Genomic DNA, 20,879 nt, shown 5'->3' on the forward strand with positions numbered 1-20,879 from the left:
TCTAAATCCTGAAGTACACCAAAGTAGAACCTCCTTAAAGCATAAATCTCACAGGACCTATATAACAATAACACAATGAAAAAAAACTTGGGTATTCAGGCAACAAATAGCACAATGAATAGAATACTACCTCACATCTCTATACTAACATTGAATGTAAATGTCTTAAATGCTCCACTTAAAATATACAGAATGGCAAAATGGATAAGAATTCACCAACCAAGTTTCTGCTGTCTTCAGGAGACTCACCCAACACACAAGGACTCATGTAAACTTAAGGTAAAGGGGTAGAAAAAGGTATTCCATGCAAATGGAGACCAAAAGCGAGCAGGAGTAGGTATTTTTGTATCAGACAAAACAAACTTTAAAGCAACAGCAGTTAAAAATAAACAAAGTGGAACATTATATAATGTTAAAAGGACTAGTTCAACAGGAAAATATCACAATCCTAAATATATATGTGCCAAATACTGGAGCTCCCAAATTTATAAAACAGTTACCACTAGATCTAAGAAATGAGATAGCTAGCCAAACAGTAATAGTGGGGGACTTTAATACCCCACTGACAGCACTAGACAGGTCATCAAGACAGAAAGTCAACAAAGAAACAATAGACCTAAACTTGACAGATATTTACAAAACAGTCTACCCAACAACTGCAGAATATACATTCTATTCATCAGCACATGAAATATTCCCCAAAATAGACCATATGATAGGCCATACAACAAGTATCAGTAAATTTAAGAAAATCAAAATTATATCAAGTACTCTTTCAGACCACACTGGAATAAAATTGGAAATCAACTCCAAAAGGAAGCCACAAAACCATGCAAATACATGGAAATTAAATAACCTGCTCCTCAATGATCACTGGGTCAACAAGGAAATCAAGATGGAAATTAAAAAGTTCTTTGAACTGAACGATAATAGTAACACAACCTATCGAAACCTCTGGGATACAGTAAAAGTAGCACTAAGAGGAAAGTTCATAGCACTAAATGCCTATATCAAGAAGTCTGAAAGAGCACAAATAGATAATCTAAGGTCATACCTCCTACCTCCTGGAACTGGAGAAACAAGAACTATCCATCCCAGAAGAAGAAAAGAGATAACGAAGATCAGAGGAGAACTAAAAGAAATTGAAAGAACAAAAAAAATACAAAAGACAGATGAAACAAAGAACTGGTTTTTGAAAAGATAAATATAGCAAGATTAACCAAGAAAAGAAGAGAGACGATGCAAACAAGCTAAATTAGAAATGAAACAGGAGATATTACTGCTGATACCACAGAAACACAAAAGATTATTCAAGGCTACTATGAACACCTTTACACACATAAACTGGAAAACCTAGAGGAGATGGATAAATTCCTGGAAATATACAACCCTCCTAGATTAAACCAGGAAGATACAGAATCTCTGAACAGACCCATAACAAGCAGTGAGATTGAAATGGTAATAAAAAAAATTGCCAACAAAAATAAGTTAGGGACCAGATGAATCCACAGCTGAATTCTATCAGACAATTCAAATTGGCACTATTTCAAAAGATAGAGAAAAGGGTAATCCTTTCTAAATCATTTCATGAAGCCAATATTACCCTAATGCCAAAACCAGGGAAGGACATAACACAAAAAGAAAACTACAGACTAGTATCCTTGATGAACATACATGCAAACATCCTCACAAAATACTAGTAAACCAAATCCAGCAGAATATCAAAAAGATAATCCACCATGATCAAGTGGGTTTCATACCAGGGATTCAGGGATGGTTTAACATATGCAAGTCAATAAATATAGCGTACCACATAAACAGAATTAACAACAAATTCACATAATCATCTCAGTAAAGGCAGAAAAAGCATCTGACAAAATCCAGCATCCTTTTAAGATTAAAACCCTCAGCAAAATTGATATAGAAGGTTCATACCTTAAGGTAAAAAAAGCCATCTATGACAAACCCACGGCCAACATTATACTGAACAGGGAAAAATTTAAAGCATTCTCCCTGAGACTGGAAGAAGACAAAGATGCCTACTTTCACCACTTCTATTCACATAGTACTGGAAGTCCTAGCCAGAGCAGTCAGACAAGAGAAGGAATAAAGGGCATCCAGAGGAAGTCAAACTGTCACTGTTTGCTGATGATGTGATTGTATACCTGGAAAACTCTAAAGACTCATCCAAAAAGCTCCTAGAACTAGTAAATGAATTCAGCAAAGTTTCAGGATACAAAATTAATGTACGCATATCAGTAACTCTGCTGTACACCAACAGAGACCAAGCTGGAGAATCAAATCAAGAACTCAACCCTTTTCATAATAGCTGTAAAAAAAAATACTTAGGAATATAACTAAACAAGGACGTGAAAGACCTCTACAAGGAAAACCACAAAACACTGCTGAAAGAAATTATAGACAACACAAACAAATGGAAACACTTTCCATACTCATGGATGGGTAGAATCAATATTGTGAGAATGACCACACTGCCAAGATCAATCTAAAAATTCAGTGAAATTCCCATCAAAATATCACCATCATTCTTCACAGAACTAGAAAAGACAATCCTAAAATTCATATGGAACCAAAAAAGAGCCTGCATAGCCAAAGCTATCCTAGGTGAAAAGAACAAATCTGGAGACATCACACTACCTGAGTTCAAACTATACTATAAGGCCACAGTTACCAAAACAGCATAGTACTATTATAAAAATAGGCACATAGACCACTGGGACAGAATAGAGAACCCAGAAATAAACCCAAATACTTACAGCCAACTGATCTTTGACAAAGCAAAGAAAAACATAAAGTGGAGAAGGGACACCCTATTCAATAAATGGTGCTGGGATAATTGGCAAGCCACATGTAGAAGAACGAAACTGGATCCTCATCTCTCATCTTATACAAAAATCAACTCAAAATGGATCAAGGACTTAAATCTAAGACCTGAAACCATAAAAGTTCTAGAAGATAATATCAGAAAAACCCTTCCAGACATTAGCTTAAAGACATCATGACCAAGAACCCAAAAGCAAGTGAAACATAAACAAAGATAAATAGATGGGACTTCATTGAACTAAAAAGCTTCTGCACAGCCAAAGAAATAATCAACAGAGTAAACAGAAAACGCACAGAGTGGGAGAAATTCTTCGTGATCTATACTTCTGACAAAGGACTAATATCCAGAATCTATAATACAAAGAACTCAAATCAGCAAGAAAAAAACTAACAATCCTATCAAAAAGCAGGCTAAGGACACGAATAGACATTTCTCAAAAGAGGATACATGAGTGGCCAAAAAGCATATGGAAAAATGCTCAACATCACTAATGATCAGGGAAATGCAAATAGAAACCACAATGTGATACCACCTCACTCCTGCAAGAATGGCCTACTATGGCCATTTTTATTTTTTTACTATAAAAAATAAAAAAAAAATAGATCTTAGTGTGGATGTGGTGAAAAAGGAACACTTTTACACTGTTGGTGGGGACGTAAACCAGTACAACCACTCTGGAAAACAGTGTGGAGATTCCTTAAAGAACTAAAAGAAGATCTGCTGTTTGATCCAGCAATCCTGTTACTAGGTATCTATCCAGATGAAAAGAAGTCATTATACGAAAAAGATATTTGCACATAAATGTTTATAGCAGCATAATTTGCAATTGCAAAAATATGGAACCAGCCCAAATGCTCATCAATCAATGAGTAGATAAAGAAAATGTGATATATATACACCATGGAATACTACTCAACTTTAAAAAAGGAACAAAATAATGGCATTTACAGCAACCTGGACAGAATTGGAGACTATTATTCTAAGGGGAGTGACTCAGGAATGGAAAACCAAATATCATATGTTCTCACCCATATGTGGGATCTAAGCTATGAGGACGAAAAGGCACAAGAATGATATATTGGAATTTGGGGACTTGGGGGAAAAGGTGGGGGTGGCGAAGGATAAAAGACTACACATTGGGTACAGTGTACACTGCTCCAGTGATGGGTGCACCAAAATCTCAGAAATCACCATTAAATAACTTATTCATGTAACCAAACACCACCTTTTCCCCAAAAACCTATTAAAAAATGAAAAATTAAAAAAAAGATGTCCAAAGAAAAGCGACAAATAGGGAAACATATTTGCAATGTAATTGTCACTGATCAAAGATTAATATTCAGAATATGATGAACACCTACAATTTAATAAATAAAAAATCAACACATCAACAGAAAAATAAGTAACAAGTATGAATATACATTTTACAGAGAGGAAACACAAAAGGCCAACAAGCAGATGAAAAATACTTAAATCACCTTAGTGATCAGGGAAAAGCAAATTAAGACCATGGAGAGATACGATCCTTTTTCTTTTACAACCTTTTGATTGGCATTAACTAAGAAAGCTGACAAAACTAAGTGCTGGTGAAGTCATAGACGAAAAGAAACTCGTATACTGCAGGTATATGAGTTTTGAAAAAGTTTTCCATTATCTTAAAATCTTGAGCATTTATATAATATAAAACCTAGAAACTCCATTTCTAGGTAAATGCCTTAGAGGAATAAGTTTCATATAGCATGAAATATGAACAACCCTTTTTAGTATGTTCATGGACAGGGAAATGGATAAATTGTGAAATTATTTTATGCGGTAGAAACCTGAATGCCTTTCAACTACATACAGGTGATGGATAACATCAGTGACTTACAAATAGATCCCCTGTATGTAGTTGAACGGCATTCAGATTTCTACCGTGTAAATGTACAACAATTGTTTTCCTGAAAAAAGGAAGCCCTGATTTGTAGAGATTGAGGATTTCTATGGTGTGAACGCTCCCACCATGGCTGATTTCAAGCAGCCAAACTGAAATGGCAGTTGGTTCTCCCACTCTGGTATAGCAGCTCACCATTAAATGAGTCTTAAAAGCCTAATGCTTCTTGAACAAAAGCAAGTCACAGAATGCCATTTTTATAAAGCTCCAAAAAGCAAATCTAAATATGTTCTTTAGGAAAACATAAGTGAGAAAACCATATTTAAAGACAGGAGTCGTCTCCCACATGGTCTAGCGGTTAGGATTCCTGGTTTTCACCCAGGTGGCCCGGGTTCGACTCCCGGTGTGGGAATGCAAAGATTTCTGCCAGGTGCGGTGAAACCCCATCTCTACTAAAAATACAAAATATTAGCTGGGTGCAGTGGCGGGCACCTGTAGTCCCAGCTACTTGCGAGGCTGAAGCAGGAGAATGGCGTGAACCCAGAAGGCGGAGCTTGCAGTGAGCCAAGATCGTGCCACTGCACTACAGCCTGGGTGACAGGGCGAGACTCTGTCTCAAAAAAAAAAAAAAAAAAAGAAATGACAAACACAAAATATTGGTTATTCTCTTTTTTTTAACATTTATTTATTTTTCATTTTTTATTATTATTATACTTTAAGTTTTAGGGTACATGTGCACAACGTGCAGGTTTGTTATATATGTATACATGTGCCATGTTGGTGTGCTGCACCCATTAACTCGTCATTTAGCATTAGGTACATCTCCTAATGCTATCCCTCCCCTCTCCCCCCAACCCACAACAGTCCCTGGTCTGTGATGTTCCCCTTCCTGTGTCCATGTGTTCTCATTGTTCAATTCCCACCTATGAGTGAGAACATGCGGTGTTTGGTTTTTTGCCCTTGCGATAGTTTGCTGAGAATGATGGTTTCCAGCTTCATCCATGTCCCTACAAAGGACATGAACTCATCATTTTTTATGGCTGCATAGTATTCCATGGTGTATATGTGCCACATTTTCTTAATCCAGTCTATCATTGTTGGACATTTGGGTTGGAAATATTGGTTATTCTCAAGGGTAAGAGGAGCCTGGGTGATGGGATAAGGAAAGAGCCCACAGATATATGAAGGTTATTGAAAATGCCCTAATTATTAAGTGGTAGGTTTGGGGTGTTTGTAATTTGTAATTTAAATAGATCATATATACTAATAGATGTGATATATTTTACATGTTATATTTATATAAATGTTTTACAGATGTTGTATTTTTATAAGTCAAATATTAGGTAATAAATATTAAAAAAAACTGCCAAGGGAACATAAACCAATGTTAATGTAGCATAATAGAAAGAAATGACCATAGTTAATGCATACTCAAATCTATTATAATGGTGATGACATGGCATGTTCTTATGATAGACCTTTAACCCTGACAATGAACATTGAGTAATGTGTCACTAGCAACATGGAAACCCCAGGCTGGCCATTCGTCGACACTCGCATAGCTTCTGGAGTCAGCCTGGTTTCTGCTCATAGATATTCTTGCATGTGTACCTTCACTTACGCCATCCTTCCCTGACTAGCAATAAGGCCTTTTCCCTCCCTTCTCTGCCTATTTAGATCACCTGCTCTAAGATCATGTAAAATCTCTCTGATGTTTTCTTTCTCTCATTTCCAAATTGTCTTTGAATTGCTTCTTCTGTGTTTGTTTCTCCTACTTCCATTGGATTATATGCTTCTTGAAGTTTTCTTATGTTACCCATCATGCCCAGTACAAAACCAGGCACAAGACAGATACTATTTAATTAGTTGCCATTAATTTTTAAAATTTTATCAAAATAACTCCAACCTACCAATCTTTATCTGTATATATCCTTCAAAATCTCATTTACATAATTACTGAGTATTACAAGGACTCAAATTTCCTGGGAAATTAAATAATATATCAATAATGTGTTGCAGATTATACTTTAAGCTCCTTTCTTGAAATGCCTAATCCTGCATTCTTCACATTCAGTTATTAGTATACCTAATCTGCAAATTCCAGAATATGAGTTTCTGATTTAGTACATTCTTTTCTACTTAAGTTAGTCAAATGACTAGATTCAATAATTGAATAGTATCCAAAAGTGCTATTGTGAGTTTATGTCAACTGTGCATCCACATTGAACTTGGCTCAGGAAGGGTAAATATTTCTATAAATTGGTATAACTGTGCATAAAAAAGTCTGTTGTGACACAAGCAGCAAAAGTAAAAATAATGACTGAAAAAAGTTGAATGTAGCTAAGCACTGCAATAAACTACAGATTTTGAGGTTCCCACCAATGTGTCCAATCAACCACACAGGCTGAATTTCTAGTCCTACTCCTGCCACAGATTATTAGGTTTCTGGTAAAATTACTTTATCTTTCCATGCTTCAGTTTCTTCTTCTCTAAAATGAGGATATAAGATAAACTGTAATATTTGACAAATTTAGGGACTCATTTCCCACCCACCCATAGGTGATTTTAAATAGCTAAAAAAAATTACTCACATTTGAAAATCATATATAAAAGAAATTGCTCTGGAATAGACAGAGCAAAATAGCTTGCACATATATACTCACCTGTTACTGTTAATGAGTGATGCACTCAGAACACATAAACAACGGCATTTACTGCTCTAAGCATTAAACACTAGGGTTTTACTTTCATGGTGTCTCTGGTCCCTACTAGCTTGTTAGCTTGGTACCCTATTATTAGATTTGGGCTATTTGGCAGTATCCATTTGACTTCATAACTTTTAAAAATGGTAGTTATGTAAACTCTCAAATGTTCTGGCAGTACTTATAGTTGTCCCTTCATCCTAAGCTCAATGGGCATTACTGTATTATAGATATTTCTGGATATGGTACCAATGACCAGGGAGAATTCAACAAAAATGAAACCAAACAAAACGTAAATCATACAAAGTTACTAATACTTTCACTTTATAAATGTTCATCTTTGTTAAAAAGTTAATACTGCCCTGTAAATGTGTTCAAGTAAATTTCATGAAAGAAAGTGTCATAGAAAATATTCAACTTCTTTAAAAGCACCTAATGCAGTGCTTGCCATATAGTATTTGTTGAATAAATGGATACACAAATATACAAATACAATAAATGTATGAATGAAAGAATAAATACATAAATAATCAAGCAGAATGACATCTCTTAAAAACCACTAACTACTCGTGGAGAAGAGCTTGAGAACTTATTTATAGTATTTCTAACTTTAAAAAAATTAGCAAATCCGTGAGAAGGTGGATTTTACTGTCCTATATATGAAAATAATTTGCTGTGCAATGTAGAATAGAACATTTTAATGTTATTTATTTATTAAGTCAATAGATTACTGAAATAAGAACTTCAATACACAAACAAAACGAGAAACATACTGAGTGAATACTAAAATTATAGTAGCATTTGCTCACCATTCTGCAGAATATAATTCAGTTTTGGAGGACTTAAATTATGCTTAATTTACATCCTAATTTAACAAATTTATTGTCACCTTTACAATTGGGTTTTGGGAGCTAGAGCTTCAAGTATTCTTTACAAGTGGATTAATAGTTTTGCATTTGGTATAATTCTCCTGATTTTATCCACTAAAACTTGCTTATTTTTAATATCTATGCTCTGTTAGGAAAGGTAGTAAGTAAAATCTTTAAATTCACCTATAACTTGAGAATGATGTGTCTCTCCCAAAGTCAGTTCTATGGTGGAAGGTATTCTGTGTTCTAAAACAAAATCCACATTTACATCTACATAAACTGTGTGCCCCAGAATTTAGAAACTTGTCTTCTTGAATGTAAAATTCTGAGTTATCAGAGATAGAGAAAGCTCCATGATTCAAAAGCTATGATTTATTACGGATTTGTGCTAAGCTTTCCATTGTCTCCCTGTTGTTCAGTGACCATTAAGGGTTTGAAAGATTTCATGCTCTAATTCTCTTTACAGAGTATACATTTTATGCAACAGAAAAATCTGTCTCCATATGTACATAAAGCTAAAGGAAAATATTTAGGGCTTTATATGACTCCCTCAAGTATTAATAAATATAAGAAATTAATTTTTAAATCCAGTGGTTTAAAATACCTTTCTCTTAACTGATTTTTTTTTTAAATTTGAAAAGAAGGAGTTCAAACTCAACTAAGGAAGTTGACAGTCTTCAGTATAGATTATTTCTAGTTGCTCCATTTACCTATCCCTATCACAGAATTCTTTATAACCCATAGAAATCCTTGCTGTTCTGGTGGTTGTTATAATGTCAGAAGACATATGAAGAAGGTTGCATCATTGTTTTCACATATTTGAAAGCCACTACTCACCCACCGCTCAATATATTCAATTTAGGCTGATTGCAACTTCTTTCTTCATACGTTGAAATGGAAAACCGATCACCATTTAGTAATATGCACCTTTCTCTGAACTTTTTTCAGAATGTTCCATTCCATCTAAAAGAGAGAGCACAAAATATTACTCAAATTGTGTAACCCCCAAAAGGAGACAATTGATAGATAAAACAAATAATTATAAAATTATAAAACAGAAAAAGGGCTTTAAATATAATTATGTTCCAACAATTAGCTAGATAATATGCCAAAATATCTTGCTTTATTCATATAACTAAGATAACTGTGGCTCTTGCACATTCCTGACATTATTGTGCCCTTCTAAATAAAAAATACTTATCATTTTTCATAAGTTGTTTTTAAGCTAAATATTATTTCACGTTCTATTTTAACTCACAAACACTATGATTTTTTCAACAACCAATTCTGTCATTTTATTCTTCTCATAACAGGTTTATATATCAGAGAATTAATAAGCAATATGTGAGTATAATTTATTCATTTTTTAAAAATAAAAATAGATTCCTTGCCTGGGACTGAAGAAGCACTAATGGAGGAGGGTGATGAATTTGAGAAAGCATCTAAACTAACAGGACCTGTAAGTATATTCATTGACTTATTTTTTTTTAATTGCTAAAACTAATTTAAATTACTAGTAGGAAAATCTAAATAAAATATAATAAAGCCAGCTTTCTTACTGGTTAATTAGGCTGTTCTAAATTGTTTCAACTGTTGGGGAAGAAGACTTGAACTAGATGGGAAAAGTGAAGTTCTGGTGTTATTAACTCCTTGCTTGTGCATGTGAGCACACTAAAAGGTTATGAGCTGCCATGTTAAACTTCAATAAGTTTATACTTACCTTGGTAGTAAAACAAATATTTTGCATATCCTGAAAGTTTATATGTGACTTGTGCTATTTTTAGTAGTGAAGTGCTTGTAATATGTTTGTTAAACTATATATCTTCAATACAATATTTTGGGAGAGAACCATTAGGTTTAAGATTTTTAATGCAATTTAAGGTTAAAAGAATAAATAGAAAAAACCTGAAATTCTATATAAATTCTAAATAAAAATAAAATTTTTATAAATTCTGAAGTTCATAAAATATTTTTAGTTTCTATAAAAATAATTAATGTAATCGCATTATCTTAAACGTAGTATTTGGACTGGGTTTGTATGTGTCTATATTCTCTGTATTAATTTTCTAGGGCTGCCGTAACAAAGTAGCAAAGACTGGGTAACTTAAATAACAAAAAGTTATTTTCTCAAAGTTCTGGAGGCAGAAATCAAAGATCAAAGTGTTGGCAGGGCTGCTTGCTTCTGAGGTCTCCCTTTTTACCTTGTAGATGAATGTCTTCTCCCTGCGTCTTCACAGCTTCTTCCCTTTGTACATGTCTGTGTCCTAATCACTTAACACCAGTGATATTGGATGAGGGCCTCCCTAATAACCTCCTTTAACTTAATTACCTCCTTAAAGACCTTATCTCCAAATACATTCTGAGGTAATTGGGCTAGGAATTCGATATATGAAATTTTAGGAGGACACAGTTCAACCCATAACACTCTGTGATGAGACTACATGATTTAAAACATTATTCAGATCATAGGACTTGGTAAAAGGCACAAAGTTTTCCAATGAACTTCATAATAAAATTAATTTTTAAAATTACTGATGAAATTAATGTATCTTTGCTCAGATGTTATTTTACCCGACCCTATTTAAAATTTTGCATTTCTCTTCTTTATTTTTTTATACAGTACTTATGATTTCTACTGTGTGATGTAATTTACTTATTTGTTTTACTGTCCATTTCTTTCTGCTATAATATAAGGTCTACCAGGGCAAGAATTTTTGTACATTTTTTTCACTTCCACATCCCTAGAAGAGTATCTACACACAGTAGGCCCATAATATGAAACACACACATACATATATATGTATGTTGGATGCATAGTTTAGCAATAATTCCTCACCATAAGATGAAAACTATTATATTTTCCTTTACTATAAAATGGTAAAATCTTAGAAATAAAAAAAAACATGGTAACTATCCAGTTCAGCATTTCCCATCTCTTACCTTGGCATTTTCAACTGTGGTATTTTCACTCCTCTATTCAATGCAGGGATATCTAACATATAGATAAGAAAACAGAAACTCAGAGAAGCTAAGGAACTAAACCAAGGTCCGAAAGTTAAAAAACAGTGATATCAGGAGTTGGGGAATAGTCAATTTTCCTTCTACTGTACATCCTTAATATTTTTAGTGCTTTTTTGTTTCTTTTAGAAACAGTTTATTCCTGTTTATTAGATATTGTCTTCTGTTCCTCACAAACATTGGTCCTAGTTCTACTCGTGGAGTGATAGCTTAAACCTAATCCTTTTTACAATTAACGGATGTTCAGATTTTAGAAGCTACCAGCATGTCCCAAATGAGACTTAAAACACAGTCCACTCTTTTAACCAATGCTCACATTGTGTAGTTTCAAAAAGTTTCAGTACCTTGATGCTTCCTCTGAACATATCCTTGTTTGCCAAGTCCCCCATAACATGTGAATTATGCCACAACCAAATCTAGGAACGGTTCCAAATAATGTTCTCACATAGAGTACAATGAGGTATGTTGTTGGAACAAATATTATTTGGGGATTATAACCTACTGTTGCACTAATTTCATTTTTTAAGAAATGTTCTGCCTCTTATGAACTTTAGTATTTCTCCGTAACCTCATGATGTTATGTTGTCCTTCAGGTTGTGATAATCTGTCGTTCATCACTTTTTGCAAAGGTTTATCAGCTGTGAATTCTACAAAGTCTATATTTCTCCCTCAAGCCTAAACATATACCATTAGATTCTTCTTCTAATCATTCTTGCCAATCAAGATATATCCTGTCTATAGTATTTGGCTTCCTTAATAATACATAAAAATGCAAAGAAAAAAGAAATTAGCTTTATTTGAGCAAACTTTTCATGAGTGATTTCAAATGGACTCTTAGAGATCTTTGCTTTTTTTCCACTGTGCTCACATAATGCTTCCCCAGTGCAAAAGTTTGTTATAGGTCAACTTTGTTGGTTTTTATTTACATTCATTAGATTTTGCATTAAAAATTATCTGATTCCAGTTAATATCATATTACACATTTAAATCTTTTTGGAATTAAGTGGAATAAAACAATACATGAATAAATGAATGAATGTCAGGACCCTGAAGCAGACAATTTCTAGATGGTAGCTGCTTTTATTATGAGGAAAGCATGGGTTAAAATAAAAGTTAATTTTGTTAAAATGATGATATTTTAGATGTAGATTTCCTAAAAAATACTTCTGTAGTATTTCTTGGCATAGTATTTTTAGTAAATCAAGAAGAAAATTGTGACTTTATCTAAATATTACGAAGAATTGGAACAAAGCAACTCTTTTTCTTTATTACCGTAAGAAATACAAAATACTTCAAAGCAAATTTTGAGTCATATCCTGTACAAATATAAATATGCCACAAATGTTGAAAACCATTTAAGGTAGTTTCAACACAGGCTGTCTCTATTTGCTAACTTTCCATGTTGAATATTGTATATTAATAAGTGGGGAACAGACTCTTGGAAACTGTTTTTTCCTAGTGGCTTACCATGTGCTTGGAATATTTCTTGAATATTTTGTGAATATTTAAGTGACATGGAGGCAACATTTATATTTGAAGTTTTATCCTCCTCCAAATAAGCAAGTCGTTCTTCTGGAATTTCCCTCTCCCTCTCTGCTCTCTCTTTTCTGGACTGCCTCATGGTATATATACAGCCTATGCAGGTTAAAACTGTATTTGTCAGGTAAAGCCATTTAGTAAACCAACAAAAAGACAACCGTGAAGAGAAAATACCAAACAGGCAGGTATTGATTATGACCTTTTAGCTTCATAAATATATTACATTATTTTAGATCAATGATTGATGAACACTTAATATCAATGATTTTGGATTGCATAATTTCTATGGCTTTCTTATTTTTTTTTCTTTTTTGAGACAGAGTCTAGCTCTGTTGCCCAGGCTGAATTCAGTGGTGCTATCACAGCTCACTGCAGCCTTGACCTTCTGGGCTCCAGCATTCCTCCCACCACAGCACCTCAGCCTCCTGGGTAACTGGGACTACAGGAGTGCACCACCACACCTGGCAAAATTTTATTTTTTTGTAGAGACAGAATCTAGCTATGTTGCCCAGGCTGCTCTTGAACTCCTGGATTCAGGCAATCCTCCTTCCTTGGCCAACTAAAGTGCTGGGATTACAGGAATGAGCTTCCTTTATCTTAAAAAATCTATTTTGCTGTAAAAGTATTAAATAAACATATGGGAGTAAAGGGAAGATGAAGATAATTAAGAAAGACCATTGACAGTAAATATCTTACTGATTTTTTTCTTTTTTCCTTGTAAATTTTTTAAGTTATTGTATTCATTAGTCAACAATGACTAGCTCATTATAATCTGACTCTCATAAGATTTTATGTAACTGGTCATCATTTCTTACTTAAAGTAGAAAAGACAATTAAAAAGACTTCTGTAAAAAAGGTTTCCTAAAATGCCCAGGGTTTACTAAAAGTTATGCTTTTGGTATATTCTCCTCCTGGAGAGTTTTATCTACTTGGGGAAATACATAAAATTGACTAGGATGATATCACATATTTGTACAGCACTTTTTAATTATTAAGTGCTTCACATATTTTATACCAATGGTGTCTGAATTTTGTCATTTCCGTGGCTTATCACTTTGTCCTGACCACTTTGCTATGAAGTAGTGCTTACTCAGCTTCAGATGAGCATACTGAGCTTCCAGAAGATCTTGTGATTTGTCCCAGGTCACATAGACAGGGCAGGACAAAAACTCATGGTTCCCAGTGCCCAAACTGTCTTTCATAGAACTTGTTGGGATCCATACAATTGGTACTTATTTGCAAATTTGTATTTAGGCACTGAGTCACTGTTAATGCCTGTAATGAAAAGGGGATAAGTATTAGGCTATTATCAGTAGACAATATCTTTATTTTTTATTTTATTTTATTATTTTTTTAAGTTGGAGACTCACTCTGTCACCCAAGCTGGAGTGCAGTGGTGTGATCTCAGCTCACTGCAACCTCCGCCTCCTGGGTTCAAGCAATGCTCGTGGCTCTGGCTCCCTAGTATCTGGGATTACAGGCGCATGCCACCACACCCAGCTAATTTTTGTATTTTTAATAGAGATGAGGTTTCACCATGCTGTTCAGGCTGGCCTTAAACTCCTAGCCTCAAGTGATCTGCCCGCCTCGGCCTCCCAAAGTGCTGAGATTACAGGCATGAGCCACCATGCCTGGCCACCAATATCAAAGGTAGAATTATTCGCTGGATTAAGTAGATAGTGAAAAGCAACAGTTTGAGGGGACTGGATCAGAACGGGTAGTTTTTCATGAGAGAAAGGGATCCGTACATTTCAGCATAAGAGATAAGCCTTGCTAAGGTTTTTCGGAATTGGAGGACTCTGAGAAACCAGAGCAGTATGAAAAGAGGTCCTGGGATGGGGAAACTACTGAGAAAGAAAGCAAAAGGGAAAAATGTATATGTCTAAGAAAAAAATATCTGTGACAAGCTTAATCCAAAAGTTAGAGACTCTGGTAATTCTGGAATTATCTTGATAAAGTGTCTGCTGAGCTAGATTGGAGGTAAATTTGATTATTTTTAATCTTGCCAGATGTTTTGTGTATTAGTTCATTTTCACGCTGCTGATAAAACATACCCAAGGCTGGGAAGAAAAAGAGGTTTAATAGGACTTACAGCTCCACATGGGTGGGGAGAGCTCAGAATCATGGCAGGAGGTGAAAGACACTTCTTACATGGCAGCAGAGAGAAAATGAGGAAGAAGCAAAAGCGGAAACCCCTGATAAACCCATCAGATCTCATGAGACTTGTTCACTGTCATGAGAATAGCACAGTAAAGATTGGCCCCCATGATTCAGTAACCTCCTCCTGGGTCCCTCCCACAACACACGGAAATTCTGAGATTTACAATTCAAGTTGGGATTTGGGTGAGGACACAGCCAAACCATATCATTCCACCCCTGGCCCCTCCAAATCTCATGTCCTCACATTTCAAAACCAATCATCACACCTTCCCAGCAGTCCCCCAAAGTCTTAACTAATTTCAGCAATAATCCAATGGTCCACAGTCCAAAGTCTCATCTGAGACAAAGCAAGTCCTTTCTGACTATGAGCCTGTAAAATCAAAAGCAAGCTAGTTACTTCCTAGATACAATGGGGGTACAGATATTGGGTAAATACAGCTATTCCAAATGGGAGAAATTGGTCAAAACAAAGGGGTTACAGGTGCCATGGAAGTCCAAAATCCAGCGGGGCAGTCAAATTTTAAAGTTCCAAAATGATCTCCTTTGACTCCAGGTCTCACATCCAAGTCACACTGATGTAAGAGGTGGGTTCCCATGGTCTTGGGCAGTTCCACCCCTATGGCTTTGCAGGGTACACCCTCTCTCCTGGCTGCTTTCATGGGCTGGTGTTGAGTGGCTGTGGCTTTTCCAGGAGCATGGTGCAAGCTGTCAGTGGATCTACCATTCTGGGATCTGGAGGACCGTGGCCCTCTTCTCACAGCTCCACTATGTGGTGCCCCAGTAGGGACTCTGTGGGGGGCTCCACCCCTACATTTCCCTTCTGCACTGCCCTAGAAGAGGTTCTCCATGCAGGCCCTGCTCCTGCAGCAAACTTTTGCCTAGGCATCCAGGCGTTTCCACATATCTTCTGAAATCTAGGCAGAAGTTCCCAAACCTCAGTTCTTGACTTCTGTGCACCCACATGCTCAACACCACAAAGCTGCAAAGGCTTGGGGCTTCCACCCTCTGAAGCCTCAGCCTGAGCTGTGCATCAGCCCCTTTCAGCCATGGCTGGAGCAGGTGGGACACAGGGCACCAAGTCCCTAAGCTGCACGCAGCATAGAGACCCTGGGCCCAGCCCATCCTCCTGGGCCTGTGGGGCCTGTGATGGGAGGGACTGCCGGGAAGTTCTCTGACATGGCCTGGAGACATTTTGTCTTGAGGATTAACATTAGGATCCTTGCTACTTATGCAAATTTCTGCAGCCAACTTGAATTTCTCCCCAGAAAATGGGTTTTTATTTTCTATCACATAGTCAGGCTGCAAAATTTTCCAAACTTTTATGCTCTGCTTCTCTTATAAAACTTAATGCCTTTAACAGCACCCAGGTTACATCTTGAATGCTTTGCTGCTTTGAAATTTCCTCCTCCAGATACCCTAAATAATCTCTCTCAAGTTCAAAGTACCACAAATCTCTAGGGCAGGGGCAAAATGCTGCCAGTCTCTTAGCTAAAGCATAACAAGAGTCACCTTTGCTCCAGTTCCCAACAAGTTCCTCTTCTCCATCTGAGACCATCTCACACTGAATTTTATTTCCCATGTTGCTATCAGCATTTTGGGCAAAGCCATTCAACAAGTGTCTAGGAAGTTCCAAACTTTCCCACATTTTCCTGTCTTCTTCTGAGCCCTTCAAACTGTTCCAACCTCTGCCTGCTACCCAGTTCCAAAGTTGCTTCCACATTTTCAGGTATCTTTTCAGCAATGCCCCACTCTACTGGTACCAATTTACTGTATTAATCCATTTTCACGCTGCTGATAAAAACATAACCAAGGCTGGGAACAGAATGATAGCAGGTGGTGAAATGCACTTCTTACGTGGCAGTGGCAAGAGAAAATAAGGAAGAAGCAAAAGTGGAAACCTCTGATAAACCCATCAGATCTCAAGAGACTTATTCACTATCACAAGGATAGCATGGGAAAGACCAGCCCCCATGTTTCAATAACCACCCCCTGGATCCCTCCAACAACATGTGGGAACTCTGAGAGATACAATTCAAGTTGAGATTTCAGTGGGGACACTGCCAAACCATATCATTGTGTTTTGTTGATTAGTATATGCAGCATTCTGTTTATTGTTGCTGTAGGAACAAATGAATGGCTTTTACCCTTTTCACTCTTCCTGATTCTTTCTACTTCTACTCACAAGTAGTGAAGTTTGGATCTGATTGTATGACATTGAAATTTCTCACATATGCTATATTTCCCAAGGTCCCATGGATAGAAACTTAAAAAATAATGAATTTGGATAAGATACAAATATACTCTTTTCACAACTATAATTGGAAAACATGAAGATGAAGCATCTATGCATATATCTTCTCTAACACATACAACTGATGTATAATTTCAGAAAGATTGGACAGCAAGAGCATTGCTCCTAAATGAATTTCTTTTTACAAGAAAGAATTAGATGAATTACTTTTTGTTAATTTTTAATTTTTTTATTTGGCCAATGCAGTACCTAAGTCAGCAGAGTCCCTCCTGTATTTCTATTCACTGACTGAATGTTAATTAGCAGAGTGGAATCCTCTTATAATAAGTCCTGGATGCTTTTGGGAATTATGTTAAAAGAGGAATTCAATTATACACAATGAACATTGCCTGCTAAGACTTAAAGAAACTTTGGCAATCTGCTGAAGTCATATGACATTTCTCAATATGCAAGTTGCACAAATGCCTTTTATTTCTTTTCTCCAGAAACATACATACTACTTTCAGGCCAAATACTGTGTCTTCTTGGAGATTCATTCCTCTATTGCATTTCTTCTTTCCCAGATCTTTACCTCTTCTGTTGTGAGGCATGCATAAAAAGATCTATACATTTGATTCCAGGTGAGATTTGTCAAAAATAATTTTTAAAAATCTATACATTTGAAAGAAATAAAATTATAAAATCATCACTTAGGCTTGACAGGAAGCATAAAAAATTGTACTCATATAATTCCCGTATAAAATATGGGTGAGGAATAGTTCTTTAGTGGACCTTTACATTATGTATTTAACTATACATACTCCTGCTTTATATCTCCTTTCTTATTAATATTGCTACACTGTACACACAACCCTGCCCAAAGAAACATTTTGTCTGTTTCATCATACTCACAACTTAACATTTTAAATGTTCCCAATAAAACATGTTCCAGATTATTTTTCATACTCAAGTATAATTTTATGGTACATAAATTGTTGCACATATTTTAGAGGGTTTGTGATTTTATGTAAATTGATTTAAATAGTTGAGCAATAGAAGCAAAGTTGAGTGAATGAATTATGAACAACTTGCAATTTTTCTTGCATTGTCCATCTATAATGGAAAACTAGGCACACAGCTAGCATTTATGGAATTAAGATTAAACATATTTCAACTTGTACTCTTGCAAAATGAAAAAGAAATGAATGTTCATTATAATCTCACCAAATAGAAGTAATAAATTATGACGAATTTTGTGCCTTGAAAGATAGTGTTGGCAAATTGCTGGCGGCTAATCGTAGCAATTAAATTTATGTTAAAGAACAGTGACTAGTACATATTTTGCTCAGTCCTAAAGGTTTTTGCTATTTCTTTTTCCTTCTGGCCTGTGGAATTTCACTTGGCTTTTATGACTCATCGGCTAAGATGCCAATAAAGCTGCTCAAAATTAAGTGCTATAGTAGGCAAGTTATCTAACTAAATTTTGGGATCTGGTGGGATTTTTCCTTTTGACATTTCAGGTCTGTTGATTTCTGACATGTTAAGGATGAAAATATTTGCCCAGACCTATGCAAATATTATTTTTTAAAACATCTATGAGTTTGAAAATGTAACTTCTAAATGTTACATTTGCATAGGGAAAAAATGGCCTGAGATGATAAAGTGTGACATAATAAATGTTTAAACATTGATTATGGTTTTGGTAATTAATTCAATCCCTTTACATAATTTTACTGTTTCTCCGTTAATAAAAGTATGACATTATTTTGTGGTATCAGTTAAATTCTGCCTTTAATTTTTAAAATAATGGGAAGGTAGTGTGGCCTAATATACATTGATGCAGCATAAGTATAATTAATTTCTAGGCAAATAATACCCAAGGAAATGTATGACAGCATGAGATCCCAGTCATGAGTCTATTAGTTCCGAACGTGGTGAGCAAAAAGGAAACTACATTTTTACATTTTCGGTATTTTGAAGTTATTGCTAATTCTTTATTAAGGTGATTGTCACCTCCTGCAAATTTCATTAGATTGCAGTAGAAATGGGCTGAAGAGAAAAAAAGTAATATAGATTATGTTTGTGTTTCGAGGTAAAGCCTTATAGCTCTGACTACGACTTGTGCAGGATGTGTGCTGGGAAACACATTAATATCCAATCTCTTGTGGAAATGGAAAAACATTAAATTACCCACAAGGGCTTTTCCTTTACATATTCCTCTCCTTCTTCAGCTATGAAAACTACATAGATTACATAAAATGGTGGATTTTGAGTGCTTCCCTACAGAAGCTTACACATTTGCAGGGTTCTTTTTTACCTTTTAACCACATTCATCTAATCAAGATCATATTTCTGCTTATTGTAAAAAGTGACCATATTTGTGTTCTGAATCTGAAAAGTGTGCTGACTCAAACAAACCGAAAAAATATTTTATATTCCTGATATTATGATGACCTAATATGTATATTAAAAGAACATTTGGAAAATGATTATGTTTATCTATTTATATTGAAAGGATGTTGACTGTTAGGTTATATCAAATGAAAATTCCGTTTTCAGAAATTAAACTTTTTAAAATTGAATATAAAAAACCTTACATTCTGCTTTTCTTTACTTTACATTACATCATAAGCATATTCTTTTTTCCCACTATGGTTTTGTTATTCTGAAAGTTAAAAAAAAAATTACATCTATCTTGCAAGCTAAACACAATAAGCATATTCTTACATAAAACTTCTCTATTAGTCTAATTCTAATGGCTGTGCATTATTGCAGCCTTATCTGTTTTAGTACCAATTAGACCAAGTAGCCTCTTATTATTCACCTTTTAAAAGTTTAAGACTTTAATTTTGGTGTTAAATCATAACATAGAGTTGCCATACGTGATTTAATGTTAGGCTTTTAGGTTGGATATTCCCAAATAGTTTGCCCCAGGCTACTGATCATTGGGATTGGTGACAGATATGCTGGGACCTCTGCGTTCCAGTCCTTCTGGTAAATGGTTGAACTTTCATTCCGTGCAAGCAGCCTATTCTGGGTTCACTGTGTACTGTACAAATATTATTATTTCCTTTATTTGTTTTGATGTGAAGGTGCTAGGACACACTGGTTAAGATTGTGTCTGAGATTTGAGGCTTGAAAGTAAAGCTTTGGAGAACAAAAATCACAGTCAGTGTCTCAATGTTTTCCTCAGGCTAAAGTCCTTAAAGGGTTAAAGTATACGAACTATTTCAAAGTTCTTAATACATTCCAGATGAAGGCCATTCGGCATATTTACCAGGAATCTCCTAAACTCTTGCCAGAATTAAGTATTCTCTTAAAATCTATAAATGAAAAGCAAAAATCCCACAAAATTTTTCCATCATGTTGATAAATATAAAATGAAACATTTTGTCCTCGAAGTTGGATTTCCTGGTTTATCAGTGAATTTCTTTAATCACTAATAAATAATTTTTACATATATTTATTAGACTTTTTAATGATTTTTTTGTGTTCCTGGCCATATTTCTTTTGGAGAGTTTATTTTCCTATTGACTTGTTGGTATTTATTATGTATTAAAAATAATGACATATCATTTCATATTGTGGCAAATAATTTTTAGCAATTTTTCTCTTGTCTTTTAATGTTATAATAGCTTTTTTA

At 35.1% G+C, this 20,879-nt stretch overlaps 1 protein-coding gene and 1 non-coding gene across 6 annotated transcripts in view; both read left to right on the forward strand.

The window, feature by feature from the left end:
* C7H8orf34 (chromosome 7 C8orf34 homolog) overlaps positions 1-20,879 on the forward strand; it is a 502,481-nt gene that overhangs the window by 378,069 nt on the left and 103,533 nt on the right. For all 5 annotated transcript variants that reach the window (XM_024250722.3, XM_024250723.3, XM_024250724.3 and 2 more), the window contains 1 exon segment: positions 9,672-9,748. In XM_024250722.3, coding sequence (XP_024106490.3) covers positions 9,672-9,748 — 77 coding nt within the window.
* On the forward strand, positions 5,059-5,130 carry TRNAE-UUC (transfer RNA glutamic acid (anticodon UUC)). Its single transcript has one exon. It is a non-coding gene; the product is annotated as a tRNA-Glu (tRNA).

Source organism: Pongo abelii, chromosome 7 (assembly GCF_028885655.2).
Source record: "Pongo abelii isolate AG06213 chromosome 7, NHGRI_mPonAbe1-v2.0_pri, whole genome shotgun sequence".
NCBI lineage: Eukaryota > Metazoa > Chordata > Mammalia > Primates > Hominidae > Pongo > Pongo abelii.